Genomic DNA, 14,078 nt, shown 5'->3' on the forward strand with positions numbered 1-14,078 from the left:
GGACGCATAGAGGAGCCGTAATGTGACTTTCGTCAAGGGTCGGAAGGAGAATTAAGGAATATCCTGCCCTTGGCTATTGGGCACGAACGTCTGATCATCGAATATCCATACTACCGAGACAGAGGTACTGGGACGGGTGGAGGCGGATTTGATAACCAGGGGATTTGTATTCAGGGTACAATGAAATAAAATAATAAATATTTTTATTGTTGAATATTTTATTCGAATATTTTTATTTTATTTTTTTTATTATCGGGCGGAAGGAATTAATTGTTGAAGAAATTTAATAATATTCCAGCGATCTTCCCGAGAGTACCCCTAACCCGGGGTCGCCAGGACGTAATCCATGTAGAAGCTCAGTGGCTCGCTTCGAGATGAACTTGGACATATCATTTGGCACTATGAGGCGATGAAGTGATGCCTCGACCATTAAACGATATTACCGGTGCCCAACATCCTCACGTGGACGAAGTTGAATGCTGGCTCAGACCAGAAGCGAGACGCCGTGGTAGATATCACAGGTTGTTGCATAAAATAGTTCATAGAAACTTATCCAATGATGGCGTTTCATAAGTTTTTCGTAGCTTTGTACTATGTGATCAAGTGATAGAACGAATATTGTACCTATCAGATGTATCGTGCTAAGCGCCGACGTAGTAGTGGTGCTGACCAGCGTTAAGCGCTTAGGACTTTGAAGCGCGTAACATACGTTAGATGCTATTTTGAAGTTGGAGTACACTACTTATTGGAGTCATTCGCGTAGACACTTCATGATGGCGGCAATAAGGTTGTTATCATTGGAGTTTACAGCAGAGTTATGATGGCTTTCTTGCGTCGGGCTCCTTAGACGTAGGTACTTTGTCTACAAGCTGTAGAATACTCAGCGCCTAACATCCTCTCCACAACCCCTCAACGCCACCATCGTCACCACTATCACCAACCTATCATCAATCCTCAATCTTTCTTCTTCCCCTCACTCCCGCCAACACGGCGGTACTTCCTCTTATCTTTATGGCTCATCTTGGCCTTATCACGGGTGCCCTTCCCACCCTCCCAGAACCCGCGCCCCTTCTTACCAATAACACTACGGCCGCAAAACGCGCAAGCCTCGACAGCGTAATTCTGCTCGCGGCTGCACCACCCGCAGATCATGCGGTTAGCCCACTCCTGTGGATGGTCTTCTGCTGCATCGTGGCATTTGTCGCAGGGGTGCACTTTGCTGCAGCACTATGGTGTCGGAGTTAGTAATAATTACTACTCCATATGAGACATAGGAAAGGGGTCAGGGGTAAAAGAGCACAAAATGGAGCCTCCAAAGCCACATACCGAAAATCGAAACCATCGATATGAGCGGCGATAATGCGCACACGCTCCGCGCCCAGGCAACGGTTCGCCAGCATGTAAACCTAGCTTCTCCTGGCGTCTCCTCGGACCCGCTGGTGGCAATGGCAAAGTACCATGTGTAATAGCGAGAAACTTGACCTCAGGGATCTTAAAAGTGAATTTGCCATGACACTCCCGACACACATTCGTAATAGCCTCGCCACGAACCGAGACAAGTCCCTGGCTCGGCGTCGAGCATCGCGAGCACGTTGGTATGAACGTGCTAATTAAACAGTCAGCGCATGAACACGAAAGCCATTAGAATTTCTTGTGCAGAAAAGGAGACGGCTGGTTGGGAAAGTCCGGCCAGTAAGACAAAAAGGGGCAACGTACCTAGGCAGCATATCCGCAACACTGCATCCAGCCACATCTACAAAACCAGCTCTAACCGAGCCCTGGTGTACCATCTCCTGTCTAAACATCGTTGTGAATGGCACGGCACACTTCCGACAACTACCCGCTTTCTCTACATCCGGCTTTAACCCCGTGGCGTCGTTTAATGTCCGGCAACGGTCGCATTTTACGCTAAGGTTTAAGATGGATACTTGCAGCAGCTCAATGCCGTGGAGCTCAACTGAGGGAAATGACATCGCGGTACCCCTTTCAGCTTGGTGCGCCATCCCAGAGGTACCGGCTACTGCATCGCCGTCGGTAACCGCTGCACCTCCGTCGTCGGACTCGTCATCCGAGTAGAAATCATTGTCCGAATCTTCCGAGTCTTCGGACTCGTTGCCATAACTCCATTCCGGCGGTCGAGGTATGATGTGGACATGGCTCTTCCCGTCTTCTCCGACGGCTTTAGGAGTATCAACTTGTTGAGCTTTGCCGGTCGTGCTATTCGCGGCAACCTCAGCCTTTTGTCGCGCAATATGCGCTTGCTTAGCTAAGGTACGAATATTCTGCGAGAGATAATTCAAATGGCTCGTCAAGTTCATCTGCTTCTGCTGAGCGGCCTTCTCCGCGAACAGATCCTCCACGGCTTCAGCATCCTTGGATTCAACATTATTGAGAAGTATCTTCAGGGGTTGCAGAGGGTAGAGCAAAGGTATGATTAACTGGACCGACTGAACCAACTGCAACTCGAATGGTAACTCAACACGCCGTCTCGGCTCCAGAGGTAACGTATAGACTACACCATCCGCCGACTTCCGGTAATGGGGCATCCGGGACATTCGAGCCTCTAGTTGTCTAATCTCTTGGGCTCGTCTTGCTCTCGCGCTGGTGATCTGCTCTCCAGTGAACGACTCCTCTGGTACATACACCCTACGAGGCGCTGGTGCCGGTTTTGGGGATGGTTGAGCTGTTGAGGTTGGCCCGCCACTTAATGCAGTAGTAAAACTATCCAGATGTCTGGTATCTTTGAAAGATAACAAAGTTACGGTGTCGGTCTTTCGCTCCGAGAGGAATGCTTCTAAGTTCTGGTCCAAAGCCTTCGTCAAAGCCAGCAAAGTCAAGCCTTGCTTCTCTTTAACAAGTCTATCCCATCCCTTCTCCACATTGACTGCGAATCCACGGGGGATATCCTTATTCTTGACTCGAAGAACAGGAGGCTTCTCCGGGTATAACGCAGGAACCTGAAGTTCGCAATCCAGATAATTCAGCTCGAAAGGGAAATCCGGGTCTGAGGGCTTCAGCTGAAATAAAATATTCGTCGTACCATCTTGTAGTGTGTTTTGTATAGGAGAGTAACGCTTCTTCATCTGATTAAGTTGGTACCTTCGTGGATCCTGAGTCTGGGCGTCGGGAACCGGTCTTGACACAATATGGTCATCGGGGGCTCTAGCGACCGCCTGACTGTGGTCGATAGCTCCATCATGAAGATTTCTCGTTGATATCATGGTTTTAAGTGACTACGGGGCGTGGTGACAAAACGGGGCACCGTTGAAGGTAAGATCTTTTAGAACTTATTGCCCGACTAAAACAATTTAGATACGAAGAAATAGTAAATAGGCAAGAGAAGTTCGCCTTATTTGAGGCATGTAGTAGTCCTTGAGACATCTATATATTTATGACTTTTATCTAAGTACTTTAGGGCGATGACTCAACCCAAAATTGGTGGCTTGAATGCTTGGGAGACGATGCGATGGGAAGTCAATACGAAATACGAGGCAGCCCCATAATCCTTTGCCACTGTGTCATTTGGGGACGCTCGGTCCCAAACCCGACCCGTGCACTCGAACACTAACAATTAGATAACCATCTTTAAGAACTAGAGCAGATTCCAATACTTTTTCCGTCTTCCATAACTTAGTTCTCTCCCATGTTAGTTGTCCTTAAAGCAATATGACATCGTAATGGTTCATAGCCTTGGTTTAATATCCCATAAATAAGTTACCGATTGTGCGACGTTGGTGAATCGAGATATTAGAAAGGAAAACACTCATCTGCAACGGGAAGCTCAGCGTTATAAAGTGTCTTCTGCCACTGGTCCGCAACGAATGCATCAACAGTGACGTTGAAAGTAGATCGAACTTCGAATCCGTTGGTGCATGTGGCATTTCTGGGCCAAAGCATTCTGTCGGCTTTCCTGATACGTGTCTGGCTTTGTGGTACAGTCAAATCATTCACGAACTGTGGCTTCGCTATGATTCCACCGGTGGTATTGAAACGGCCATCCAATACGTTCAGGGCCACTTCAATCGAAAAGTCGACGAACGGAGATGCGTGGCCGGTAGCTGCTTCGCTGGTATCAATCGCTGAGGTTAATTTGGGGCCCCAACCGACGGCGTGTGAACGGTTGCTATTGAGGAAATCGACGTGTGCGTGACCATCAGGAATCGATACAGTGATGTTGCTACTGTGCTTTAAAGGGCCAACAGTGCCAACATCAGCGCCAACAGTCCAATGAAGTGCTGGCTTAAGGCTGAAAGCACTAGGAACATTTATCTCGCTTGGCTGGAACGTTCCTGGAGAGAACGAATAATTATTGTTGTCTAGAGGTGACGTGACATTGAAACTGACAGCCAAATTGCCGAAGAATGCTGCGTCTATGTCAAACCAGAGATTTTGAATTTGTGAGCTCGGGACGTCATAATCGAAATGGCCGCGGATGACAGCAGCGTCGCTGAGATATCCCGCATCAGCCTTGGCAATGAAGTTCGGAGGCGCCGAGAAGATATCAATATCGTCGGGAATAGAGAAGTTGGAAGCAACATTGATACCGGGTTCGTCGAATGTGATGTTCCCGCTATTGTTCGACGAGAGCCCCTGGCCGTGGGAGAAATCGACGCTCATGAAAGCTTTCAATCAATGTTAGTGTGAAATCAACCTCTGATATCTTATCGAACTCACTGGCTATGCTTGCTATGGTTGTCTTCACTGCCTTTGCCGTCACGGTGGTGGCGTCGTCGTCCCAGCTAAGACCAGTGACATGGTAGATTCCTCGCTCGCCTCTCGCATTGCAGTTATCTAGGTGGTTGGTGATCAGGTAGAACTTCCCAGTACGAGGCCACTCCAAGATCGTTTGTTCGAATGCAGCTGGGTTACTGAAGGTGACCCTAACCGCACCATAGGTGCAGACAACCCTTTGTACCTCTCCAATAGCCTCTAGTAGCACTGCGGGTTGATCGACTTGAAGGACAATGCTTACACTGCTACGTGGGTTCGCAGAAGTGTCTAAGGAATAGTCAAGGCTAACGTTGGGAGTAGGCACAATATTTGCGAGCTGGGCTGTGTCGTAGCTAGCGGCTAAGACTGGACGTAGTCCAGAGAAATCATTCCATACCGAGACGGCAGTGCCAGCGAGGGCAGAAAGACATGTCAAATAAGTAGTCAGCCCCATGATTGCTGAATTGAATAGTGACACAGAAGCGAATTGGGTGGGGTGGGATTATGATTGAAGATCGGTTGAAGGCTAGACTTGAATGAAGAGGACAGCAAATTGTGTGGAATCCTTTTTCTTGTGTCTAGTAAGGATTCAAGCTGCTCTGGGGATGGAAAAGAAGGGTAGAGAATTTTCCAGATAGATATTCCATCAATTAGGTCCTAACTGTCAAGGGGCTCGCCTTCTACAACAGCTATCTGATGTTCCTGCTAACTAAGGTGAGGGAGTTTATGTGCTTATCAAACGAACTTTATGCAAGTTTTGCTGAGCCATTTGAAGCAATTAAACCTACTTTAATAGTATGGTCACACGTCTGTAGTTGCTCTTTCCTCATCGACTTCTAGCTCCTTCGTTCGTGGCGATGCCTTCTCATCATAACGCTGTCCCCTTGAATATTTGATGATTTAGTTCAATCGTAGCTCGAAGCCGGCATGACCTGACTCTTTAAATTCGAATAACTGCATCCTTCTGCACCTAGTTGATTTGAGCCCGTGCGGATCACTTCACGACTTCGTTCTGCAACAACCATGATGTTTTGATGCATGTCTATGTTTCATGCCATGTTTAATAGGTTTGACTGGCGTGGGAAGGGGGATTTAAGAGTTCAGGAAGGGCCAGAGAAGCATCGTATAACGGCAAGATCAAGAGCGTTGGATAGAAGTGGTCATATCGGCACTATAATTACCAATGATTGTTGAGAGATTTAAGGGAAATGCGCACACAGGTAGTGATTATAATGATCAAATTGGCGTAGTGATGAAGAAGACTCCCTAGGCAGCCACTTGACGCGGGTTTTGCGCTTCAACACCAACCTAATGTATGTGATCTGAAGTCCACTGATCCACGGGTAAGAAACAACATGCAATCCTATATTGTATGTCATTCAATTCTGATATGTCAAGGTCTGTACGTCTAAGTGACGGAAATGGAGATCATTGAATGTTCCCTTCCCGGTCTTCAATCAACCACGGCCTCTTCTCTCTTCTTAGTCTCTTCATCCAAAACAGTTTGGAAAGCCTGTCGCAACTGCTGCTGTTCTGTCTCGGTAAGAGGGATCGCGCTCCCACGTCGAGAACGCCAACTCGGCTGAGTTTCCTTTAGAGATGCTCCAGGATCTTGGCCTGTTGGATCCGCAAACTCGTATGAGCGCAACTCGACATTGTTCCACCCAGTGCCTGTAAATTGTAAGTATTATTGTATATGTATTATGTTGATAGATATAAAACTTGAATACGGGGTGCAGCTTAAAAAGGAGCCGATAAATTACATACCTCGATTTATAAGAACACCCTGAAAATCCTCCGTAAGGAAATGCAGAATACCACCATGAGTGACAAGAACGACTTGAGCATCATCGTTACCTTTCACAAGCTCCCTGAGCCATACCCTAGCATCTCGAGTCCTCGCTTCGAGATTAGCTGGGTTGGGATAGTACTTGCTCCCGCGAGATTTGTCGTTCCAGCCTTCCGTGACCAGGTGCAGATCAACAGAGTCGCCAAATTCCGCCTTCAACTTGCTAGGATCCGATCCAATATCACACGGTAGAGTTGAGACCTCCTGTGCATCCGGAAGAGCGATTACTTTCACGCCAGCCTTGACTGCTGGCTCAAAAGCGTGCAGACAGGTGTATATAGTTCGACGGATAGGGGAGGCGACAAGGTGCGTTAATTTATCGTGAGCATCAAACTTCTTCCGAAGTTCGGCGCATTGTTCCAGGCCCAAGGGAGTCAAATCAGGGTCTGAAATCTCCTGGTTTTCTCGGCTGAGGTTATGAACTCCCTGAGCGTGACGAACGAGATGAATGATGGGAGCCATCGTGAGGGGTTCGAACAACGTAGGTGGTAAATTCAAAATAGACTCAACTCCAACAAATCGGTGATGGAAAGAAAAAAAGAGGATTTAAATTGTATTGAGGAGTTTATTTGTCTTCTAAATATCTCTCATTAAAGTTCAGCTCATCTAGTCGCCGCAACGGTGGTATCTAGGACTTTGTCGCCCGGTCGAGCTTGTTCTAACCACTAACACTAGGTACCTAATGACTGTTAAAGACCCGATCTCGCTGTGGATTACCACGAGCCATAGCGTAGACTCTGATTGGGTTGGACCCTTTGTAGTGGTATAAAATCACCGCCCCGAGCTGTGCTTGTGGACCTTCCAAGACAGTCTCTCCATTAAAGTGAGTCACGGCGAATGAGCGACTTTGAACTCGTATTGCGATTTTATCTGATTCATAGCGTTATACGACGAAGAGGGACTGCTCACCTAATTTGGCAACCCGACAAACAGCAATGCTTTAGCTGTACATGCACTCCAATAGTATGGGTTCGGGGACTAGTAAATGGAATTCGTTGGAACAATAGAAGGTTATTGCGGGATATATGTTTATTTGGCTCCTTTCCTATATGACATACCCCTGACAAGACTCGTCGAATTTATTGTTCTAGGTTAGAATTGGAAATTGCTAAGAGGACAATGGAGATCCCTTATTTCAGCTTATCTTTTTGGGTCGGCAGCTTGATAGGTAATTAAGCTCGCTTAGTGCTTGGCTTCGGGACGGATGAGATTCCCATCAATAAAAATTACGAAGTATGCAAGCCATATTGCCTGTAAGACTAATTACCCCAGATATTAGTACGTCTGAGACCACTGTAAACTGTAAGGAACGCCTGGAACGTGCTCGCGCTAAGTGATCTATGGAGCACTAAAACGTTTAGGTGAGAAACGTTATTCTATTTTGCTTGGAAAGACCTGCTGAACTACCTGTGAATAGGCGGGAAAATAGAAGATTAGGGGATGCCCTTTAGCGCACCTACTTCATTTTTACCCCTTCACCGTACATACATAAGTCAAACTAAGCCACTGCAGGTGACGAGTACGTGATGTGACCTTATCCTAAACCTGAATTATCATGCAACTGCCTTGGTGGGATTACCTACCTGTAGCCTGTTAGCGTGTGTAAGCTGTAGAATAATGAAAAAGAACCCCTGAAAATCCAGTGAATAAGCTGTTTTAGTGACCCACCGTTGGCCCTGTAGGCTCGAGCGTCTTGCATTGGCTGATTGGCAACCGGCGCTAAATGTGTCAAGGGTGCAGCACCTGTAATCTGTAATAGGTGATTTAAGTGATTTACTGGTTAATCGATTCCCCAATTTTAATCTCGACACTTTCCCTCAAAACGAACTTCTAATTTGTCCTTCCCTCTCTTTTTGCGGCGTCAATAACAACGAGAAGAAAACGTACCTCGCTTCACAACGCACATTAAATTCTCCTTCGCCGTCATTTTTGTTCACGACAACCTCCACCCTCTCCTTCAACATTTTTAAAAACCCTTTTTTCAAACAATCAACCATCAATACCGCAATCATGCCCGGCGTTCGTAAGTTATCACATTTCCTCCACTTAATGCTTCTGCGAGAAGTCTCGCGCTCTTGTTCACCTCGGCGTTTGAGAATCGTCTCGTGATAATATAATTGCAGACGCATTCATCATCGGCGCTTCCTCATCAGGGAAAAAAATATCAATAATGATTTCCTTTGCCAATCTCGAGTAACTTGATCACACTAACACGCCAACCCCCATCACTAGCTCTAGGTGCCCTTGACAACCTCAAGGGCAAGTTCAAGAAGATCTTCGCTAAGAAGAACAAGGCTGGCAAGCCCGCTGATAAGCCCGCCGACAAGCCTGCTGACGCCACCAAGACTGAGGCTGCTGCTACCCCGGCCGCTGGCGCCGCTCCCGCTGGTAAGTTCTAAACCCTAAGCCTCTTAAGTCGCATATCCATGCAACGAAGAGCTTCGCGACCTAGACGATCAATCGGCTAACCTACTTCCACAGCGGCTCCCACCACCGAGGCACCCAAGGCCAGCGAGCAACCTGCTTCAGCACCTGCCGACCCCGCGGGTAAGTTGAACCCAGACCCCTCCTTTCATTGACCTTCAAGGTGCACAAGATGGAAAATCTCCTACGGGGAAAATCCCAGAGTGTATCACATGTTAAAAATCGTTGAATTGGGATGGCGTGTGTAGCATTCGCTAATGATTTCTCCGAATAGAAGCTGCTGCTGCTCCCGCCGCGGAAGCTCCTAAGACCGAAGCTCCTGCTGAGGCCGCCGCCGCACCCGCTGCAGCTCCCGCCGAGGCTCCGGCTGCTGAAGCCCCTGCTGCCGAAGCGAAGCCTGCCGAGGCCAAGGAGGAGGCTAAGCCCGCTGCTTAAGTCAACACCGTTTATTCACATTTTGTCCGCCCTCGATTAAGTTAGTCCGTATGACGACATATTTCGGGTAACACGATAACGCTTGGACAAGTGAAGTTGGTTGGAGCTGCCTTTTGGCATGGATTAATGAGGATGTCACTAGAGGTGTTTTTGCGTTTTGTCATTGGGCTACGAAGTAATTGGAGGATATTCCCAAAGAGTTTTTAGTTTTAGTCGAGAGATACCCTACCCCAACCCCCGTTCGAGAAAATAATGGAATTGTTCTCGTTCTAATTGTGCAAACTTAACGTCTTTATCATAACTATCTATACGTGATTTTTAGAGTGTCTGAGACTAAAGTGTACCGTGTTTTCCTACTAAAATTAACTGCTTACAGTAAGTCCGAAGACTTATTTGTACGGTGTTAATATGATTTGCTTTTTCTACTTTTTCTATATGAAAAGCAAAGCTACAACAGCATGAACGGTGAGCCACCAGCAATAGTGTAGAAGCCCAAGTAGCCAACTCCGAAGGAATGTTTTGATTGCCGCCCGGATTAACAAATGGAGGCCTCTCGCAAGGAGTGGGCCTGTTCTGTCTGATCCTCGTGACGGTCTCGTAAGGATTAATTATGCACCCGGACGAAAACGATCTACAGGCAGATCTAGGAAATTACCTATTATTTCCCATACACACATGTTGGTGGCCTTTTGCTTTAATTCGGATTTACTATGACCAAGGGCCTAAGTATCGGTCTATACATAATGGGCTATTCAGAATTCTAGTTCCTAATAACCCTTCAAAGTACGATTCAGACCGCGAAATTTCAAACCAATAGGTTTAACCAGATGCATGATGTCTGGGCAGAGACAAGACTTTCGAGTAGGTGCACGCATAAGGCAGTTCCCACTATTCTTGCCGTCGCATGAGGACTTCGACCACAACCTAGACTACGATAAGAATATCGAGTCTCTTTTATGTGAGGTGTCCGAATGATTATTCTTGTGTCATCCTGGGGCGTTAGGAACTTTATAGGTGAGCTTCATCGAGGCATGATTGCATAAATTTCATCCACTTGGTCTGTCACTAGATTTCGCCCAAGGAGCTTGGGTGGTCGATAATTGACGAGCTGTTTCGTTGGGCCGTGGCTGAGATGGTCTAGGGACGGGATGTCCTGGACCCCACGGAGCTCGGGAATATGGAATACCAGCACCAGAAGCACCAGGCATACTTGTTGCTTGCGCCCATGGTGCACCTGTACTAGGCCCAGCAGCTGCGAATGACGGTGGTGGCGGCATAGATGTAGCGGAAGTGGGTTGGTTTGCCATGTGGACCGATTGTTGAGGGGTAGCGGCATCAGGGTCTTGTTCCCAAGAGAATAGCGAACCAAAAGGGAAATGCTGTACTACCGGAAACTTGGAAAGAACTTCAGCGTTGAACATCTTGATCATACCCTACGATAAAATTAGCTATGCGTGCAAATCGATAATGCTGCAGAAGATATAATACCTTGTTAATTTTACCCCAACCGTCTTTGATACCGGAAATATCGAACAGAATAGGACTGTGTTCCCAAAATGGCCCTTTCTTAACGTCGTTGATAAATCCAATGGCCGAAAAATACATGTTTCGCTTTCTCTCTTGCTCCACGTACTCTGCCTTGACTACCTGTGCAGGCTTGGGTGCACGAAACAGCGAACCTTCAATCGGCATGGGTTCTGAGTCTGTGATCGCACGGCTTAATTGGGCGGAACCATAGATGTATGGCTGAAAAGAGTGATCATCCAAACCCCATACACCATGAGATCCGGCCGGCTCGAGTGTGTAAGTTAATATTAGACGTCGTACCACACGGAGGTAGGGTTCGAAGACTCCGAGCACGATACTCCGTTCTATGTCACCACCTGGTTTGCCGTCTTTGAATGCGCCGAGTTTCCATAGGCATCCGATGAAAGCTAGGAAGCTTAATTCGTGGCCGGTTCCGTAGTCGAGCCTCTGGGCACTCCCAAATCCACCAAGCAGGTAAGCTATAAGTTCGCCTATAGCTGTAGTATCATTGTTTCCACCGCCGGGACCAAAATTCAACACTGAGTCGGGGAGAAATTCATGGAGAAGATTTGTGACTCTTTGTTCTAATAACTGGTACCACCTCCGGAAACTGATGTTTCCAAAACGCCTCGGACCTTGATCGGGTGGAGCCTCGTCAATGTATGACTCAATCCTAACTAGTAACTCTTGAAGCTTTCGTACTGACTCGACTGGCTGGGTTTCGTATTCTGAACCGATTTGGAAGGTTTGTATCTTGTCCTTCCCATCGTCACCTACAGACTTCCGAGGGCACATAGCGCGATTCAACTGCAATACAAATATTCCAATATCCCGATATGCTTTTGACGTCAGGAACTTGGAAACGTCAGGTCCCTCGTTGATTCTTTTTGCGGGTTTGATGAAGTTGTATTTGGACGAGGGATCCCATATCTCTAGTACAGGGAAGTTACTGGGGCCTGGCTGAGGCTTTCGTGGATCTTGAGATGTCTCCATTCTATAACCACAGGGAAGTATGGTACTGAGTGCCAGCGGGTTAAGGCAAGCAAATTCGTGGATGAATGAAGCGAGATCTGATAAGAGATGGCTATCTTGAAATCAGCTTGAAGGTACCTATGTATCTAAATTTCAATCATTTGAAAGTACGGAACTAGTTCGCAGCTGCTTCTGTTCAATAACGGGTTGCTAGCGTGCGTTTATTCTAGACGTGTGAGGCTGCTGAATACAATTATGGAAGTAACCTTCTAAGTTTACCTGAAGCTTTGAGGCAACATACCCCGCCCCCACTACGCACCTCCCTTCCGTTCCCACGGATGGAAAGCTTGTGCACGGACTAGAACTCAGATTTTCTCCGCGAAAGCCCTGCAGATCCACTTATAATTGGAGAGCCTTTAGCCCTGGAGCAGTTCCCCAGCACCTAGACAGTTCCCTGGCCAGCCGCAGCTGGTGCGTTCAGGGCATTTGAGTGCTAACTAGGTAGGATTATTCTGCAGTGTGATTACTCCACGACGTAAGCCACCTGGAGCCTTACAGTTCAGAAAAAATGGAGACATGCGATTTTGATTTCTTCGCACCAGCCTAAACAATGGGATTGTTTCCAAAAATTCCAAATTTTCGTTCGTTCAAAATTTGGGAGAGTTGATTGACGACCAATCTTCGATCACGTCCCTTACATCCCTTACGTTCCTGTAAATGGCTTAATTTTCTAACCGATATGACGATCCCCACATGTGGGGGTCGACCCCAACGCCAGGCTCGGGCTCAAGCTCAGACCCAACATCCAATCCTAGACTCGAATTTGATTCCAGATCTCAATTCCAAAAATGAAAGCTCCGACGATGATAGCGACGACGAAGGAATATCCAATGTCTCACCACCGAAAAGATCAGACAATCCGAACCTAGGGCCCTTAGCTTGCCATAAAGGCCGATATCTCGAGCTTGATAATGACCGACACACACCGATTGGCCGGCCTAAAAGATGGAAATTTAAAACCATGGTTGATTCTGCAAAAACAAATTCGCGTCTAACTCCCACATCATTCTCCCCTACGAGTCGACTAGATATAACCACAGCTTCTCTAGATGAAAATCGAGATCTAAGCCCCGACAGCGACGCTCCCCCCATAGGGCTTTTAACTAGAGTCAATGCTGTCCTGAGAAAAGAAGAACAAGGCGATCAACAATCCACGACACACCCAAACCACCCTCCAAGTGGCCAAATCAGCCCGCCGGATGCAGATGACGCCCAACCTGAAACCGAGGATGGGCAAGGAGATGTACAGAAGACACGAGACCAATACGTGACCGACGCGTCTACACACGACCAAGACCCGATCATTTCTATTAGTGAAGATGAAGATGAACGAGAGGAATATGACGAACAGGAAGTTAATGGCCGTGATGACAATATACCGACCGAAGATCAAAGTCAAATTGATATATGGGAAGTACCTGAATCGCCATCGCAACAGCTACTGGCTACACAGCCAGCTGCTACTAATACCTTGGGAGCAATATTGCCCCAGAAAAGGCGATTAGAGGTTCATATACCATCGCGTCGTATTGAGTCAAACCAGTCCACACAGCCATGTCATGATCGACCTACCAAGCGCCCCAGAATTGCATCGCGCGATAATCATGCTGCCTTGTTGGTGCCGATAGGCTCGGACGTGGAAGTGGATGTACAGAATGATGCCTCAGAAAAGATAGACGACAATCATTCAGAGTATGCGGGTGAAAATTTCGCAGGAGATGGAAATCTATCGGATATCGACACTTCCACCGAAGAAAGCTTTGCGGAAGACGTAACAAAATTTAGAGCTCAATATCCTCAAGGTTATGAAGGTGACGAAACCTTTGATGGACCTTCGGAAGACGATGATCTTGCCGTACTCATCCGTCCTTTTGGTCTTAAAGCAGCCCTCTTGCAAATGTGCCATCCTGCTTGGGCGGGATTGAAAAGGGGCTGGCACCAACGCTCATTTGATATTGATGCTTCAGAGACTGAACCTGTCAAGGCTCTTCTGCGATTCCTTGCAAGATTCGAGAGATTACTAGGAGCGGCCCCAGTAGCACCTCGAATTACGGAGCAGAACGTATTTCTCAATGAGTACAGTGATGTTCTCACTTATTAT

At 47.2% G+C, this 14,078-nt stretch overlaps 5 protein-coding genes across 5 annotated transcripts; 1 reads left to right on the plus strand and 4 right to left on the minus strand.

Annotated features, from left to right (window-relative positions):
* Positions 1-295: 295 nt before the first annotated feature.
* F4822DRAFT_283804 (uncharacterized protein) lies at positions 296-3,471 on the minus strand. Its single transcript, XM_051454914.1, has 3 exons — positions 1,717-3,471; positions 1,327-1,606; positions 296-1,227 (listed from the first exon to the last, which is right to left on the minus strand). Exons 1-3 carry the CDS (start codon positions 3,219-3,221, stop codon positions 955-957), a joined length of 2,058 nt encoding a protein of 685 aa, XP_051313249.1. The 5' UTR covers positions 3,222-3,471; the 3' UTR covers positions 296-954.
* Positions 3,472-3,747: 276 nt separating this feature from the next.
* On the minus strand, positions 3,748-5,164 carry F4822DRAFT_430223 (uncharacterized protein; the record flags this gene model as incomplete). Its single annotated transcript, XM_051461248.1, has 2 exons — positions 3,748-4,622; positions 4,675-5,164. 2 exons carry the CDS (start codon positions 5,162-5,164, stop codon positions 3,748-3,750), a joined length of 1,365 nt encoding a protein of 454 aa, XP_051313250.1.
* Positions 5,165-6,033: 869 nt separating this feature from the next.
* F4822DRAFT_283881 (phosphoglycerate mutase-like protein) lies at positions 6,034-7,208 on the minus strand. The gene is made up of 2 exons (XM_051454915.1): positions 6,478-7,208; positions 6,034-6,381 (listed from the first exon to the last, which is right to left on the minus strand). The coding sequence occupies exons 1-2, from the start codon at positions 7,019-7,021 to the stop codon at positions 6,164-6,166; spliced, it is 762 nt and encodes a 253-aa protein (XP_051313251.1). The 5' UTR covers positions 7,022-7,208; the 3' UTR covers positions 6,034-6,163.
* A 714-nt stretch (positions 7,209-7,922) lies between these two features.
* F4822DRAFT_406646 (uncharacterized protein) lies at positions 7,923-9,700 on the plus strand. Its single transcript, XM_051458419.1, has 5 exons — positions 7,923-8,140; positions 8,226-8,582; positions 8,792-8,947; positions 9,041-9,106; positions 9,258-9,700. Exons 2-5 carry the CDS (start codon positions 8,570-8,572, stop codon positions 9,416-9,418), a joined length of 396 nt encoding a protein of 131 aa, XP_051313252.1. The 5' UTR covers positions 7,923-8,140; positions 8,226-8,569; the 3' UTR covers positions 9,419-9,700.
* A 764-nt stretch (positions 9,701-10,464) lies between these two features.
* F4822DRAFT_437631 (Phosphotyrosyl phosphatase activator) lies at positions 10,465-13,497 on the minus strand (the record flags this gene model as incomplete). Its single annotated transcript, XM_051462432.1, has 3 exons — positions 10,465-10,851; positions 10,907-11,911; positions 13,495-13,497. The coding sequence occupies 3 exons, from the start codon at positions 13,495-13,497 to the stop codon at positions 10,465-10,467; spliced, it is 1,395 nt and encodes a 464-aa protein (XP_051313253.1).
* Positions 13,498-14,078: the final 581 nt, after the last annotated feature.

The sequence above is a fragment of the Hypoxylon trugodes genome (assembly GCF_022578975.1).
Source record: "Hypoxylon trugodes strain CBS 135444 unplaced genomic scaffold F4822scaffold_6, whole genome shotgun sequence".
Classification (NCBI taxonomy): Eukaryota; Fungi; Ascomycota; class Sordariomycetes; order Xylariales; family Hypoxylaceae; genus Hypoxylon; species Hypoxylon trugodes.

Coding starts and splice junctions, on each gene's coding strand:
- F4822DRAFT_283804 (XM_051454914.1), bottom strand. CDS start 3,221: ATGATATCAACGAGAAATCTTCATGATGGAGCTATCGACCACAGTCAG. Junction 1,607..1,716: donor GTTGCGGATATGCTGCCTAG/GTACGTTGCCCC, acceptor CTGTTTAATTAG/CACGTTCATACCAACGTGCT. Junction 1,228..1,326: donor ATCGATGGTTTCGATTTTCG/GTATGTGGCTTT, acceptor CCGACACCATAG/TGCTGCAGCAAAGTGCACCC.
- F4822DRAFT_283881 (XM_051454915.1), bottom strand. CDS start 7,021: ATGGCTCCCATCATTCATCTCGTTCGTCACGCTCAGGGAGTTCATAAC. Junction 6,382..6,477: donor GGGTGTTCTTATAAATCGAG/GTATGTAATTTA, acceptor TACAATTTACAG/GCACTGGGTGGAACAATGTC.
- F4822DRAFT_406646 (XM_051458419.1), top strand. Junction 8,948..9,040: donor CGCTGGCGCCGCTCCCGCTG/GTAAGTTCTAAA, acceptor CTACTTCCACAG/CGGCTCCCACCACCGAGGCA. Junction 9,107..9,257: donor AGCACCTGCCGACCCCGCGG/GTAAGTTGAACC, acceptor TTCTCCGAATAG/AAGCTGCTGCTGCTCCCGCC.